The sequence below is a fragment of the Oryctolagus cuniculus genome, chromosome 1 (genome assembly GCF_051225735.1).
Source record: "Oryctolagus cuniculus isolate XC-2025 breed Fujian yellow rabbit chromosome 1, ASM5122573v1, whole genome shotgun sequence".
NCBI classification, from domain to species: Eukaryota; Metazoa; Chordata; class Mammalia; order Lagomorpha; family Leporidae; genus Oryctolagus; species Oryctolagus cuniculus.
This window is the reverse complement of record NC_142867.1, coordinates 47,940,668-47,957,941: the sequence shown is the minus strand read 5'-3', so window position 1 is coordinate 47,957,941 and position 17,274 is coordinate 47,940,668. Positions and strand designations below refer to the sequence as shown.

The 17,274-nt window shown below is 45.6% G+C and overlaps 1 protein-coding gene across 3 annotated transcripts in view; it reads right to left on the bottom strand.

The window, feature by feature from the left end:
- Positions 1-4,508: 4,508 nt before the first annotated feature.
- TSG101 (tumor susceptibility 101) overlaps positions 4,509-17,274 on the bottom strand; it is a 44,326-nt gene continuing 31,560 nt past the window's right edge. For all 3 annotated transcript variants that reach the window (XM_002721366.6, XM_089327830.1, XM_089327833.1), the window contains 3 exons: positions 9,030-9,232; positions 5,917-6,156; positions 4,509-4,844 (listed from right to left, as the gene is read on the bottom strand). In XM_002721366.6, the coding sequence (XP_002721412.1) occupies positions 4,755-4,844; positions 5,917-6,156; positions 9,030-9,232 (533 nt within the window). In that variant the 3' untranslated portion in view covers positions 4,509-4,754. The remainder of the gene's footprint in view (positions 4,845-5,916; positions 6,157-9,029; positions 9,233-17,274) is intronic.

The window sequence follows — 17,274 nt, the reverse complement described above, 5'->3', positions numbered from 1 at the left end:
GTGGGACGTCTGGGTCGTATGGTGGATCTGTATTCAGATTTCTGGGCTGTCTCCATACTGTCTTCCACAATGGCTGCAAATCTTTAATAAAAAAAACAAAATATGTTTGGGAGACAAGTGTGCAACCATCTTGCTTGCTATAGAGGTGAATGTGGCTAAAAAGAAGCAAGACGACTGGAGGCCTTGAGGGCGCTCAGGAATCTTGGGCACTTCTCCCATCCCGGGCCCAGGACTGTCTCGGAGTTTGTCTCCGCGCATTCAGCCGGAGTGCTTCAAGGCTGCAGCTGTGGTTGAAGCAGGCTGAGGTGCAGCTCATACTGGCAGCAGCCCGGTCGTGTTGGCATCTGTGTGGAGCTGATTCTGCAAGTGTGCAGAATGAGCGCTGCGCCGTCATGGTGGTTTACATGGAAATGTCAGAGGAAAGTTGAGAGGTCAGGCAGGGCTTGCTGAGGCACTGAAGCCCTGGCAGGCTGCCTGGCGAGGTGACGCCCAGCGGGGACTTTAGAAGGTAGGAAGGTAGGGCCGTGTGCCCCACACCCTCAGGAACGCTCTGGCAGCGGTATGCGGTCTCAGGGAGCAGCCACGTGTGTACAGCCAGCGAGGCCCAACTCTCACTGCGGAGTGCAGGAGATACTGGACTTGGGACTTGAGGATTTATTACTTTCCCTGGTTTTTGGTCTTGCTTTGGACTCTCCTTCACTGTCTAAACGCCCACAATGGCTGGGGCTGAAGCTGGAGGCTCAATCCATCTCCCCCGTGGGTGTCAGTTACCTAATTACTGCAGCCATCACTGCTGCCTCCCAGGGTCTGCATCAGCAAGAAGCTGGAGTCAGGAGCCAGAGCTGGGAACTGAATCCACTCTAGTGTGGAACACGGCATCTTAACAGCGAGGCAAAGTGCCTGCTCCGATTTGCCTTTTTAAAAAACAGGTTCTTAAGCAGTCAGGGACTGGTTCTGTCTTACTGCTGGGCCTGATGCAGCGTTTAGTACATGGTAGGGACTCATTTGTTGACTAATGTTTTTTCTTCTTTTTTAAAGACTAGAGAGGCAGAGTTACAGAGGGAGACAGTCTTCCATCCACTGGTTCATTCCCCAAATGGCCACAAATGTTGGAGCTGGGCCAATCCAATCTGAAACCCAGAGCTGCTTCTGGGTCTCCCATGTGGGTGCAGGGACCCAAGCAATTGGGCCATCTTCCACTGCTTTCCCAAGCTGTTAGCAGAGAGCTGGATCCGAAGAGCAACAGCCAGGACTCGAACTGGCACCTATAAGGGATGCTGCACTGCAGGTACCATGGTGCCAGACCCAACAAATTTTTACTTTTTAAAGATTTATTTATTTGAAAGAGTTACACAGAGAAAAGAGGCAAACAGAGAGGTCTTCCATCCGCGGGTTCACTACCCAGATAACAGCGACGGCCAGAGCTGCGCTGATCTGAAGGCAGGAGCTTCCTCTGGGTCTCCCACGTGGGTGCAGGGGCCCAAGGACTTGGGCCATCTTCTACTGCTTTCTCAGGCCTTAACACAGAGCTGGATTGGAAGTGGAGCAGCCGGGACTTGAACCGGCGTCCATATGGGATGCCAGCACTGCAGGCAGTGGCTTTACTAGCTATGCCACAGCGCCAGCCCCGACAATGTTTTTTTAATAGTTTATTTGGGTTTCTGAACTTACCCTCCTAACTCTGGTTTATGTAAGAAATTTCTAGGAGAAATGGAAATCTTTCAGTTTGGTACAACTGTTCAGATGGGTTGCCACAAAATGATGTTTAATGACAAATATTTTCTTCCAAACTGACTCTGCAGTGGTGGAGATTAAAGTGAAAAGTTCTCTTCTTGGGGTGGGAGCCTGTCTGGCTGACAGGACAGTGCATCCAGTTTCCACCGTAGATAAGGAAGGATGTTCTTGTTTGAAAAAAATCACTCTTTAACATAAAATAGGGGTAATTTTTTTTTTTTTTTTCAAATTGATGGAGCCAAGTGTTACAGTACAGCGAGACACCAGTACCCCATAGCCTCGTACTGGAGCGCCAGCTTGGGTCCTGCTCTGCTGCTGACCTAGTTCCTTGCCAATAGGCCTGGGAGGGCTCTGGCATGCCCCGACCCTGTTGCAGTGATGTAGAGAACAAACCAGTAGATGGAAGATCTCTGTCACACTTTCAAATTTTTAGAAGATTTGATTTAAAAAAATTTTTTTTATTTTTGACAGACAGTGGACAGTGAGAGACAGAAAGGTCTTCCTTTTTGCCGTTGGTTCACCCTCCAATGGCCGCTACGGCCGGCACATCACGCTGATCTGAAGCCAAGAGCCAGGTGCTTCTCCTGGTCTCCCATGGGGTGCAGGGCCCAAGCACTTGGGCCATCCTCCACTGCCTTCCCAGGCCACAGCAGAGAGCTGGCCTGGAAGAGGGGCAACCGGGACAGAATCCGGTGCCCCAACCAGGACTAGAACCCAGTGTGCTGGCGCCGCAAGGTGGAGGATTAGCCTAGTGAGCTGTGGCGCTGGCTAGATTTATTTGAAAGGCAGAGATAGACACTGAGATCTTCCATCTGCTGCTCCACTCCCCCAGTGGCTGCACCAGCAACCAGGCATTCCATCCAGGCCTGCAGGGACCCAAGCACTGGAGTCATCTGCTGCTTTCCTAGGCCTGTTAGCAGGGAGCTCTAGAAGTGCCAAGACTCAAACTAACACCGTGGTAAGGGATGCTGGCAGCCTTGGCTAAGCCACCGTCCCCAAGGCAGGCCCTGGTAACATTTTTGAGGGTTATTTTGGGGGTTGATCTTGTAAAAGCACCTCTCTTCCCAAATTCCGTTCTTTGCTGCTAAACAGGGAGTGGGTGGAGAGGAAGAGACCTATCTTTGTAGACCTTTGTCCTTTCTCATATTTTAGCTATAAAGTTTTCTTTTTTTCCTACAATGAACTAACTCTGCAACTCTCCAGTATCACTGGGCAGACTGTAGCGTATCTAGGGTCACACCATGGGCAGATCTTGCTATATTTGGAATTGTTTCTCACTGTTTGTTATTTCCAATGAAGGGACTGAGCAAAGCAGCATTAAACTAGCAGTCTCCTAAGGTGAGATCCTTCTGCTCATCAGAATTTGGAGAGGTTACAACAAGATGCAAATATACATCACTGAGAATAAAGTCAAAGGAATTTTTAAGTGGTTCCTTGGTATGAAATGGCTTGAGGGCAAGGAAGATTGGAAAATGATGGTGGACCCCAACAGATGCTAAAGCCACCACCTGATATTACACTGAAGGTAGCAGTTATGGGACTGTGTGTGGCAAACATTTAAAAAGCTGATAGAAGGGAGGACAGTGGCTGTCCTATCTAGCACTTATCCCTCCAGTGTTATCTTTCCAAAGATTTACTTATTTGAATCCCACACACACAGATCTTCCATCTGCTGGTTCACTGCCCAAATGGCTGCAAGGGGCTGGGCCTGGGCCAAGAGCCAGAAACTTGGCTCCAGCCAGGTCGTCATTGCTGCTTTTTGGGACTCCAAGCAGCACCCCGATATGGGGAGCAGAGGTAAGTTAATCCAGTGTGCCACACCCCCTGCCTCTCCAGTGGTTCTGGCATCCAGATGCTGTGATGCATTCTTGCAATACCTACATGACTACATCATGGGCACTGCTCTCAGTACCTCTGCTGTAGCAATACTTGTATGCATGTGTGTATACATGCAGGTACTTCAAAAAGTTCATGGAAAACAGAATTAAGTTTATTTTGGTGCAAAATTTGGAAATCCATGTGGTGTTTGCATAATATGCATTTTCCATGAACTTTTTAAAAGACCTCATTTACATATAATGGGAGAGACACGATATAGCCAAAAAAAATGTTTGTGTTACAGAAATTTGGTTTTCATTAGTAACATGGTAATTATTTTGACCAGTAGAATATTGTATACTTATGTTCATTTATATGCTATTAAAAGTAACTTCCTCTACAGTATTAAAACTTACCTATTTTTTTTACACTAACACTAAATAAAACCTTGCTGGTTTTACTTTTCCAAGAATGGAGGCTGAGTTGTTTGTGCTGGTTGCCCTTTTTCTCTGTAACCTTGTCAGCCTTTTAGATTCTGATAGAGAACTTCCAGACGAGCTCACTTGCCTACAAGGTCCCTCATCTTGAAGATGGAACTTCCACTGGCAGTAAGAAGCAGGTACGCGGTTCTGTCCGCAATCATGGCCAGGCTGTCTCGCCTAAAATTCTCAGGTGTGTGGCAAGGTACCTGCTACAGTGCTCCTTCCTACTTGATGAAAGTAGTAACCATTGCGTCAGGCCTGGAGGAGGTCTCTACCCTGGGCCTTCCTCGGGAAAAGGTCACTCAACTTGTTCAATTTAAAATATTTACCTCTACATTTCTAGGTGGCATATCCCATGGTAAGTAGAATTCACTTTGTGTTCCATAGAATACTAAACTGCACTTTATAATACAAGTTGTACTCTAAGTGAAAAGCTGGGCTTCTTAAGGTTCCATGATCAATAAAGAAGAAAAATTATGCAACAAGTTTTATTTAGCATGGTCAGTCCCAACATTCAGCACAAAAAGTTTACAGAGGATAGAAAGTGCATTAATAAAAGCCAGTCTTTACCAAAAGAAAACAGAAAATATATTATTGATTCAAAATATTTTACACTTGAATGATAAACTGCAATAACTTATTTCGGGCACCTACCGATAAGAGAAAGGAAGAGAAGAAAAGAATGTCTTAGGAAGAGCGCTCTCCAGCTGGTATCAGAAGTCAGTACAGGTCACTGAGACCGGCAGTCTTTCTTGCTTTTTGCATTAGTGCCCTCAGCTGGAACTGTTTACGGGACAGGAGCCGTACGTGCTGGGAGGGGAAGAAGTTGCAGTAGTTTAGAATGGCTCTGACCCAGATCGGGCAGGAAGCAGCAAACAGTTATAACGCAGGCAGCTTCAGGCTTCACTTGGAAGCAACAGCTCTTTACACAGAACTTTTGTCAACCCCCCCCCCCAACACACACTGATGCTAGCAGAAGGTGTTAGAGGTGGGTTGTCCTACACCTTACTACTGCAGGATCTGGCCTACACCTTGAGGCAAACAAGATGCCAGGAAATAAAAATTCCCAAATAGCGTGCACAGCTATGACGGTCTCCACTGGGCTAGAAGAGGGGGAAGGACAGCTTTTGTCCCTAGTCCACAGCCTGCCTCTTCCTGCGCATCCTTTAGGCGATGCCACCCACGCAGGAGCCAGTGTACAGAGATGCTTCTCTGGGTCTCTGCTTTATGCCCCATCATTTATGTGCTTGCATCAGGTCCAAGAAGAGGGGCTGGCCACCCAACCCCAGGGAGACAGATGAGCTAGGCAAGACCAGCAAGTGATCTGATCAGCCTTGCATGAATTCTGAGGTGCCAAGGGCAGCTGGGTTAAATAACCAGAGCAGCTACTATTTCTAAAACCATGTTCTCCATCGGCCAACAGACAGCAATAACCACATTTGGCTTAATAGATATTCATGTCTGTACAACAGCACTGAGCTTGAGAGAACCTTCAATTTGAAAGGATTGTCTACCATGTTGAAGGGTTGATTGGATTTTGGGGAAATCCAAAAACTGGGGGTGGGATGACCTCAGTGAACCAAGGGATCTGACTTGCACTTCTTCCTGATCTACCCAGGCACAGGAGTCAAGAGAAAAATGATGTTTACCTTGATGCTGCCTGGTAGTAGTGGGGTGGGGAGCAACGCAGCCACCAGCCTACTTCTCCCACTCAGACTGACCCATAGCACTGCTCCCAGCCATACTCGCCACATGTTCTCTTTCGGTAGGTGAGGGCTCTAAACCCACCCCACGGAGAAGCCTCTCTGGTTTGTGCTTCTCAAAATCGGGGCCCCTAGAACCCGAGTTCCACATCCTGGAAAACAGAGCGAGGAGGACATACCTTCAGGAAGACATCCAGGTCTATCACTCCTCGCCTCAAGGCTTCTCCCAGGTAAAAGATAGTGTCTTCAATTGCATTTTCCTCTGCGTACAGATTTAGGATCTGTTTGTATAGTGGGGCTGTGGGAATGATAACTTCATCAATATCATTGTTTTCAGATTGATTTTCCATTTTCTCCAGAGCAGAACTGAGTTCTTCATCCTTCTTTTTCAAAAGTTCTATGTTTTTATCAACCTCAGCCTGAAAACAGAACAGTCCAAGTATGATGACTTTAAACACTGCTTCATTTGTACATCAGTATAAACAACTCAGGATGAGGTTAATGTCTCCAGTAACACAGTGGTTCACGGTAGAGGGAGGGTGTGACCTAATGTTGCCTGAAACATGGAATCACCCTGAGCTGAGCACTCCGAGCCATCAGGACATTCCTCTCTACATAGAACATTCGAAAAGAGGTTTTTCCTCCAAAGTGGGCATTTGCCACAGAGGAGTAGCTTCCCCCAGTCAGTGCAGAGGAGTCAGTGTACAGAGCTCCCAGCACTTCACTGTAGTGACAAAATACTGTGGGTGGTGACCTGTGGTATCCCTTTCCTAAAATTCTGAAAACAGCTGGCTGTTGAGCTGTTTACATACTAGAACTTTTATGTACAGGCACTATATGTACATACAAATCACTTTCTCAAAGCCCTTGAACTTTAACCCTTTAATTTTTTTTTTAAGATTTATTTATTTGAAAGGCAGAGTTACAGAGAGGCAGAGGCACAGAGCGAGGTCTTCATCCGCTGGTTCACTCCCCGACTGGCCGCAATGGCTGGGGCTGTGTTGATCCGAAGCCAGGAGCTTCCTCCAGGTCTTTCCACATGAGTGCAGGGGTCCAAGGACTTGGGCCACATTCTGCTCCCCCAGGCCATAGCTGAGAGCTAGATCAGAAGTGGAGCAGCTGGGACTCAAACCAGTGCCCATATGGGATGCCAGCATTGCAGATGGCAGCCTTACCTGCTACGCCACAGTGCCAGCCGGCCCTAACCTTTATGCTTTTATCAAAGATAATCCACTGCCCCCAATACCAGCTCCAGTGTTTAAGATACCACCTGCCAACAGCAGTTTCTTGAGTTGGTGTACCAGTTAGAAACCAGCTTCCTGCTCATGCACCTGGGAAAGCAGCAGCAGATGGTCTGAGTGTGTGGACCCCTGCCACCTATGTGCGAGACCCACATGGAGCTACTATTTTTGGTTAGACCTGTACCAGCTGTGTGGCCATTTGGGAGAGTGAACCAGAGGATGGAAGGTCTTCTAGATTTTATTTATTTGAAAGGCAGAATTTGAGAGAGTTTACATCCACTGGTTCACTCCCCAAATGCCAAGAGCTTCTTCTGGGTCTTCCATGTGGGTGCAGGGGTCCTGAAACGCTTGAGCCAGGCACATTAGCAGGGAGCTGGGTGGGAAGCAGAGCAGCCCAGACTCGAACTGACACCCATATGGGATGTCAGTATTGTGGGCGACAACTTAACCTGCTACACCATAACGCTAGCCCCCCCCCCCCCAACTCTGCCTTTTAAATCAATCAAACCTTAAAAAGAATTTACTGGGGCCGGTGCTGTGGTACAGCAGGTTAAAGCCCTGGCCTGAAGTGCCAGCATCCCATATGGGCACCGGTTTGAGTCCCGGCTGCTCCACTTCCGATTCAGCTCTCTGCTATGGCCTGGGAAAGCAGAAGATGGCCCAAGTCCTTGGGCCCCTGCACCTGTGTGGGAGACCCAGAAAAAGCTCCTGGCTTTGGATTGGCACAGCTCTGGCCATTGCAGCCATCTAGGGAGTGAACCAGCAGATGGAAGACCTCTCTCTGTAACTCTTTCAAATAAATAAATCTTTTAAAAAATGTACTGAAATTCTCCCTCATGGGGTTGAAAAGTGTGGCATGAGCCTGGTATAAATTATGCTAGTGCCTCTATTTCATCAGTAAGCGAAGATAAACACAGGAAAGCATGTACAATGTTTATATGAGGCTCTTAATCAAGTTAGAAGGTTTGAGGCAGATACTTTTAAAAATAGCTTGAACAGAGGGCCAGGGAAGGCCCACTGCTCCACTTCTGATCCAACTCCCTGCCAATGGCCTGGGAAAGCAGTGGAAGATGGCCCAGCTGCTTGGGCTCTTGCACCCACATGGGAGACCTGGAAGAAGCTCCTGGTTTCAGCCTGACCCAGCTCTGGCCATTACAGCAATTTGTGAGTGAACCAGCAGATGGGAGGTCAGTCTCTCTCTCTAACCCTTTCATATTCTTTTTAAAAATTTTTTATTTATTTGAAAGGCAGAGATAGAGAGCAAACTTCCATCTGCTGGTTCTCTCCCTAGGTGGCCACAATGGCCAGAGCCAGGAGCTTCTTCCAGGTCTCCCACGTGGGTGCAGGGGTGTGGTAAAATGAGAAGGCCATGCCAAGATGGCCACTGGCAACAGAAACTGCCTGGCAACAGGCCGTGATTGGTTAGGGCACAGACCACCCCTTGACCGGATTGGCTGCCTTGGCTATATGAGCTGTACCAACTGAAATAAATGATTCTGCAGGCTGCTCGCCTCTGGCCTGCTTTCACCTGGCTCCCGGGGTCTGTGTGGTGACCCCTATGTGAGAGAGGGGCCTAGGGACTTGGACCATCTTCCACTGCTTTCCTAGGCCATAACGGAGAGCTGGATGGGAAGTGGAGCAGCCAGGACTTGAATTGGTGTCATGTAAGATGCAGATCCTGCCAACAGAAACTTTAACCTCCCATGTGGTCCCATAACTCTGCCTTTCAAATTAAAAAGTCTAAAAATTTTCTGAAATTTGTATTTCCTGGTAACATCAAGCATTCAAATAGTCCTTCTTTGGGTTAAAATAATACTGCCTAAGGGTAAATATGTGCAAGCAAAAAGTGTTAAAGCTTATCACTCACTTCTCAAATGCCAAACTTGGGCTCCATTTCTAACAATGGTATATAGAAGTTATATTAAAAGAAGTCCAATCTGTTAAATCTTCTGAATCCTTACTTAAATCCACGACACCCAGGGTACATATAGAACACTGTGTCATGGCTATAATTCGATCCAAAAGTCGGAAATCTTCGATGAGTTACTTACAACTTCTTGATCTAAGCGGGTAACCATCTCTTCCAGTTTCTGGTGGCCTTTTTTCAGATCTTCCTCTGTTCTTTTCAGAGCATTGAGCTCTGCCTGGGCGCGATCCATCTCTTCTTTCATCCGCCATCTCAGCTTGTCACTGACCGCTGAGATGAGAGAGGCTCGGATGGTGTCCTCGCTGATTGTGCCATCCCTGCTAGGGCCTGCAGGAGACAGAGGCACAACTCATTGCTTGCTTCCTAACCTCTATGTGTCTCACAGGAATCTTTGAACACAGGACAACATACAAGCTAATGCTTTCAAAATGGGAGGAAAAAAATGTAAATGTCACAACTGCATCAAACAAATTCCAGTTGATTCAGAACTACTATCCTTAGAAGGGATTACTTTTTTTTTTTTAAAGCATTTATTTGGGGGGAAGGGAGAGAGAATGAGCACTTCCACCTGCTGGTTGAAGTTCAATCCTCAAATGCCTGCAACAGCCAAGGAAAGGCCAGGTGAAAGTCAAGAGCCAGGAACTCCATCTGGGTCTCCCACTTGGCTTGGCCAAGTATTTAGGCCATTCTCTGCTGCCTCGCAGGTGAATTGGAGATTGGAACCAGAGGTGGTACTTGATCCCAGGCACCCCCGATGTGGGATGTGGGTGTCCCTAGCAGTGGCTCAACCAGCTGCACCACAACACCCACCCTTCTAGAGAATTACTAGTGGGGCCAGCGCCTGCAATGCTGGCATCCTATATTGGCACTGGTTTGAGTCCCAGCTGCTCCACTTCTGATCCAGCTCTTTGCTATGGCTTGGGAAAGCAGTAGAGATGGCCCAAGTCCTTGGGCCCCTGCACCTGTGTGGGAGACCCAGAAGTTGTTCCTGGCTTCGGATTCACACAGCTCCAGCTGTTGTGGTCATCTGGGGAGTGAACCAGTGGATGGAAGACTTCTTTCTCTCTGTGTGCAACTTTGCCTTTCAAATAAATAAATCTTAAAATAATTACTAGTACTCTCTATTTACCTGCTTTCCTTATGTATAACCTAAACAATCTGCTACTGTCTTAATGAGGTAGAACTTTGCCTCTATAGATTATTAGTCTCCAGCAAATGGGACAATGTGATAACCAAGGGACAATATTTGATTCAAATCAAATCATTCTCAAGCTCCACTGCTAAGCTGAGACAGGACAAAGACCAGAATGGGCATTCTCCCTAAAGCAATATGCAGGTTAACAAGGCTCCTCTTTTCCTTTACTGCTTAACAAAAGAACAGGATAGAACAGATGAGCAAGAGAATGACATCTAAAACACTCAACAGCTGAAAAACTTTTAACTATTCTTTCAAATGTCTTTCTAGTCAGCATCTTAGGTAATTTTCTTGCACACTTCAATGAACTGACTTCTCAGATACTCAAAAAGTAATTCTCTTTAACAAAAGTATACATCTCTTTATGTCTGTCAACACTGATTAGTTATGGTCCTAAATTAGCAATTGTATAAGATGCATACATTGATAAACTTATCAACTATGTCTGATTAGTGAATACCATGTGCAGACTAATAAGTTATTTCTACGTAAACTGAAAATTTTTACCAATTGATGCGAGTTCCACTCATTAGGGAAATACATTTAGTTTGTTTGCAAAATTATGCTCAAACGCTCACCACTCCTGTCCCACCCACTCCAAACTTCTCCCTGGTGCCAAGGTACTCTGTCTCTATAAGAGATCCATGCAGTAGGCCGGCGCTGCGCCTCAATAGGCTAATCCTCCACCTGCGGCGCCGGCACACTGGGTTCTAGTCCCGGTCGGGGCGCTGGATTCTGTCCTGGTTGCCCCTCTTCCGGGCCAGCTCTCTGCTGTGGCCTGGGAAGGCAGTGGAGGATGGCCCAAGTGCTTGGGCCCTGCACCCCATGGGAGACCAGGAGAAGCACCTGGCTCCTGGCTTTGGATCAGCGCGGTGCACTGGCTGCAGCGCACCAGCCGTGGCGGCCATTAGAGGGTGAACCAACGGCAAAAGGAAGACCTTTCTCTCTCTCTCTCCACTCTGCCTGTCAAAAATAAAAAAATAAATATACACATTCATATAGTATATGCTTTGTCAGAATTTACTTCTGATTTTACAAAGGTATTTCACTTTATTCACATTTGAGAAATGGAAGTGTTAGTTCTTTCAGGCAGCCTGGAATCTGGTTTCAGAGCTGCAGAGCTAGAGGGTGATCACATTTCCCCGAGGATATACACCCAGCTTAGTACCTAACTTCCAAAGCGTTTTCATCACTTTACCAGCCACTGCCATCAGCTCTAACCTCACTGCCCCTCTGACGCTGGTTTCCTCTGGCATTCATTCTCTTTCCTTACAGGTCAGACACGAGGACGACCAACAGCCTCACTGGATTCCTCCACTCCTCTCCCCTCACGCCTCCTGGTGCTTGTGACCTCTCTACCACCCCGTTCGCAGTGAGCACCTCCCCTAGCCTCTCCCTCAGCCAGCTGGTGTATCTCTGCGGACAGTCTCCCGGCCAATGCAGCCTGATTCATATCCTGCCAGATCCCCAGGACTTCCAACTCCAGAGGCTTCATCTGCCACAATACAAACCTCAATCCTTCCCATCCCTTCTGGATCACCATCTTCCTACGGAGGCAGGATCCTTGGAACATCATCACAGAAGAAAGTACAGTGAGGGCTTTCCATTGTTTTCTTTGGAACAAGAATGCCAAAGAGGTCTAAACTGATTTATAAAAATACATTTTGAGACTGTTTTAATGAAACAATACAAGTTGGACTACGTATTACATCTTCTTTGGGGCCAGCATTGTGGTGTAGCAGGTTAAGCCACTGTCTGCAGTGCAGGCATCCCATACAGGCACTGGTTTGAGTCCCAGCTGCTCCACTTCTGATCAGCTCCCTGCTAATGAGCCTGGGAAAGCAACAGAAGATGGCCCAAGTGCATGGGCCCATGTACCCATGTGGAAGACCCAGAAGCTCTTGGCTCCTGGCTTTAGCTTGGCCCTCCCCGACCATTGAGGCCATTTGTGGAGTGAACCAATAGATGGATGGAAGACCTTCTCTGACTGCCTTTCAAATAAAATTATATCTTCTCTAACAGCCAGTGTTATCTTTCACATATTACATTACAGTATCAGGCAGGAAATTTTGGCATATCTTTTGTTCTTTGAGTTTTCTTAATTTCAAAACAAAATACTTCCCAGATTTGGTTCTGTGCAGTCAAGAATTAACTCTACCTTAAGCACAGGTCTAGATTTTGTCCATGTTTTTTAGGGCAATCTCTGGCAGTCCTAAAGGTCGGCCACATGGGCAGTCACCATAACTGTATGACCAGCCCACAACATGCGCTTCCTTAGTTGGCAATACTCTGTGCAACACGCACATCACTGCTGGGAAGAGTTGACAGTGTTCACAAACTCACTCTGGGAGAAGATAACTAGAAGCTCTGAACTTGCATCCTCCTAATCCCTAATCCCTCATTCCTTATCTGATTTTAATCTGTATTCTTTTGCTGTAGTAAGCCCTAACTGTGAGTACAAAGCTTTCAGTAAGTTCTCAAAGTCTGTCTTGATCATTACAGAATCTGAGGGTGGTCTTGGGAACCCTCTAAACTTGCATCTGGTGATTAGAAGTGAGGCTGGGCTTGTCATTCATGGCAATTTGCACAGAAACTCATTCTTTAAATGAGGATGTGTGAAAAGTAACACATCTTTACTCATCTGCTAACCATACAGAATGAAGTAAATCACAGAGCTCTATTTTACGAGATACTTTCACAGGCTCATTATGACTGAGACTTGTCTGTTTGATCCTTTGGACAAATTTGGCCAAAATAAAAATCTCTTAATACTGCACTACTGAAGTCCTTGAAAGACAGCAAAAGAAAGAAAAAAGGTTGATTTCCAGCATCTCATATGGGTGCCAGTTTGTGTCCCAGCAACTCTGATTCTGATTCAGCTCCTTGCTAATGGCCTGGGGAAAGCAGCAGAAGATGGCCCAAGTGTCTGGCCTCTGCCACCCAGTGGGAGACCTGGATGAAGCTCCTGGCTTCAGCCTGGCTCAACCCTGGCTGTTGCAGCCACCTGGGAGTGAACCAGATGGAAGAGAGACAGATGGAAGATCTGTCTTTCAAATTCTTAAAAGCTCATTTCCACAAAGTATAATTTAAAATTCTGTGCCCAGTGATTTATGAAATGACTAGTAAAGATGCTATCTTGTTAAGTCCCCATTTTAGAGTAATACATTAGCAATGGAATTTAAAAATTTGTTAACGCACTTATTATAACCAACTTGAAATTTGTTAATGGTTTTCCTGAGGAAAGACATCCTTCTAGAGATCAGTATCCAAATGCCAGGAGTAGGATTATGTGTTCAAATGTGTGGTTAATAGCATGCTGAGATAGTATTCCACTTATCTGAATTCATAAAGGCTTAAGGGTCTCTTCCTAACTAATTTGGACTTTTCACACACAACTTATTATGTATGGCCTGATGGATCAAGTTATATGGATGCTTAATCTTCTAATCATTAATTTTAAAAATAAACACTTAAATCCCAGCATTTATATTGTTTCCCTTATAAAATATGTTAAGGCAAATGCTACCATATAGCACCAAGTATGTCCTTCCTAAGACTCTCCAGGCACAGCGATTAACATTTAAGATGGGAACCAAGACAGGCAGCAGTTGCCTGGCCTACAAATGGCAGAGTTCACATGAGGTGGCTAGAAATGCCAAGATCAGACCCACTGCTACCTCCTTCACATGCAAACCTGATTATAAAGTCCATCTAAGCTTATTTTAAATCCTATAACTTTCTGAAAAGAACTGTAATAAAGATGTGAACTAAGAGTAAAAACATGCCAGCGATTTTCAAAATCAGAAAAATAAAAACCCATTAAAGTTCAAAATGTGATAAGAGCTGGAGATTGCTTATGTATAAACAAGAAAAAAATATCTGATGGGAGAGTGTCATCTACTTCTCAATCACTATTCAGATTTTTTCTCCCTCAAACATCTTATGAGAAGTTTTTAATATTTTCCTCATGGGCTAAACAAGGCTTGGATGAGAAGAGCATGGCACACTGCCATACCCGATATCCACCCACACTGACCTTTACCCAAGGAGTCAGATTTCAGAGGTGTCCATTTAATTCCAAATTAGCTACTGAAATAACACAGAAACAAACCTAAGCAAAACCTCCTCTAAATGTCAGGTAAGATGGATGGATCACCAATCTATTTTTTTTTTTAAGACTGACTGATTTATTTGAAAGAGTTAGAGGGTGTGACGGAAGAGAGAGGTCTTCCATCTACTAGTTCACTTCCCAGATGGCTGCAATGGTCAGCACTGGGCCAGGCCAAAGTCAGGAGCCAGGAGCTTCATCTGAGTCTCCCTTGTGTGTTGTAGGGGCCCACACACTTAGGCCATCCTCCACTGCTTTTCCCAGGCCATTAGCAGGGAGTTGGATTGCAAGTGGAGCAACCAGGACATGAACTGGCACCCACATAGGATGCTGGTGCTGCAGGCGGTGGCTTTGCCCTCTACACCACAATACCAGTGCCATATCACCAGTCTTAATCCATAGGAAAGATGATGTTATTTTTTAGTATTAGGAAACTAACACTCTAACCAATGGATCTGATAACTCAGTTAATAATCATATTGGTATCTTTAAACACTTAAAATATCAAGTTTCATTTATTTCCTAACAGTATTTACTGATGTTCACTTCCCATAGCTCAAAGAGGAGTTATTTTATATTAGAGAATCCATGATAACCCCAAAGTAAAATATAACTAAAAAGTAACTTTTCTGATCTCACCCTTCACCAGCAAAAATGAATCATTTATCTAGAACGTTTACTTGCTAAGGTCCCTGTACCAGTCTCTGGTCTGGCGTTTGTGCTTGTCTCTCCTGCTCCATGGGGCATATGTTCCAAGATTGCCAGTGCACGTCTAAAACTGCGGATGGTGGTGACCCTATATGTTTTTCCTATACATCCATATTTATGATACATTTATCAATTAGACAGATGATTAGCAATATAGCTAATTATAGCAGCGGACCATAAAAGTAAACATGATCTTCCTTGAAAGTCAAGGCACATATATGTATTTTTGGAGTTGACTGCAGGTAACTGAAACTGGATAAGGAGGAACTACTCCAGGTAATCCCAAACAGTAACTTATTGAACATCTACTCAGAGGTGAAGTCCATGTGAAGGTTATTTCCTTTGAGAATAAAAACAAAAACCAGGTTGATTTCTGATCTCTAAAGTAGGAAAGACATTTCAAACAATGATGTGAGCAACAGAATCCGCACTCGGGTAGGAGTGATTAATTGTATACCTAGAAACTTCATTCTGCGGCTTACCGAAGGCTTTGGTGTATAGTCTACAAATATGTAAGCACTAACAGTACTGCAGCCTCTGTGCAGGCTACAGAACTTTTCTCCCAAAATAATCAGTAACCTCAATTTATTGTAAACACTATCAAAGTAGTGCTCTTTGCTTAAGTTCTAGAAAGTTCCTATAACCACGATAAATAAGAAAAGGTCTAAAGAAAGCCATCACAAGCCTTAGCAGAGGGATGAAGGCCTGGACAATCCCCCATGGACCCTGAGTGAGTCTTGGGCATTTATTTATAGCAACAATAATAAAGGCTTTTCAGGAAATAAGGGATGGGGTAAAATCTACGGTTATTGCCTCATGTTTGTGGTTGGTTTTTATTTTTAAAATGATTATAGCCAGGGCTGGTGCTGTAGCACAGTGGGTAAAGCCACCACCTGCAGTGCCAGCATCCCATATGGGCGCCAGTTCAAGTCCTGGCTGCTCCATTTCTGATGCAGCTCTCTGCTATGGCCTGGTAAAGCAGTACAAGATGGCCCAAGTCCTTGGGCCCCTGCACCTGCATGGAAGACCTGGAAGAAGCTCCTGGCTTCAGAAGGGCACAGATCCGGCTGTTGTGGCCAACTGGGAAGTGAACCAGCAGATGGAAGACCCCTCTCCATCTCTTAACTCTGCCTTTCAAATAAATAAGCAAATCCTAAAAAAAAAACCAGGAAGTTTATACTTTCTGAAAATAAACAGGCCACATACTGTCATTATGCAATGCTAAATTCACTGCTTAGTCAATTCTCTGATGAGCTCCGGATCTTATGATGGGTTGGTATTCAGTCTGGTTAGGGAGGAAACTAAGTTACCAAAAAGCTACAAAATGAGATGAGAGTAGAACCTTTAAGAGGTAAGGGCTACTGGGAAGTCCTTAGGGGTAAGAGATTTCTCATGTATCCCTTGGTAGTTCTTGCAACAGGTTTTTTTTTTTTTTAATTTCTTTTCACTTTATTTGAAAGGCAGACATGGAGATCTATCATCTACTCACTCACTCCCCAAGTAACCACAAACACCCAAGGGTGGGCCAGGCTCAAGCCAGGAGTCCAGAACTCAATCTGGGTCTCCCGCATGGGTGGCAGAAACCCAAGTACTTGAATCAAAACCTGCTACCTCCCTGAGTGAGCATTAACAGGAAGCTGGATCAGAAGTGGAGGAGCTGGGATTTGAACCAGGCACTCCAACATGGGATGCAGATGTCTCAGGTGGCATCAAAACAGCTGTGCCAGGGTTGGGGTCGGTGCTGCTGCAAAGCAGGTAAACCTGCCTCCTGCAGTGCTGGCATCCCACCAGGATGCTGCAAATAAGTGAATAAATCTTTTTTTAAAAAAGGTAGAGGGGCCAGCATTGTGGTGCAGTAGGTTAATCCTCTGCCTGTGGCACCAGCATCCCATATGGGTGCCAGTTCTAGTCTCAACTACTCCCCTTCCAATCCAGTTCTCTGCTATGGCCTGGGAAAGCAGAAGATGGCTCAAGTGCTTGGGACCCTACACCCGTGTGGGATACCCGGAAGAAACTCCTGGTTCCTGGCTTTGTATCAGTGCAGCTCCAGCCGTTGATGCCAATTGGGGAGTGAACCAGTGGATGGAAGATACATCTCTCTTTCTCTTTCTCTCTCTCTCTTCCCCTGTCTCTCTCTGCCTCTCTGTAACTCTGCCTTTCAAATAAATAAATCTTTACCAAAAAAAATTTTAATTAAAAAAAAAAAAAAAAAAACTGCCGTGCCAAACACCTGCTCTGAGAGGGTCATTATAAATGCCTAAGCCTGGCCCCTTCCAAACACTGTGCTTCCACCACTGTCATCCATCATGATGTGATGCACCTCAGAGGACTTCACCAGACAAGAACTGACAACTAAGC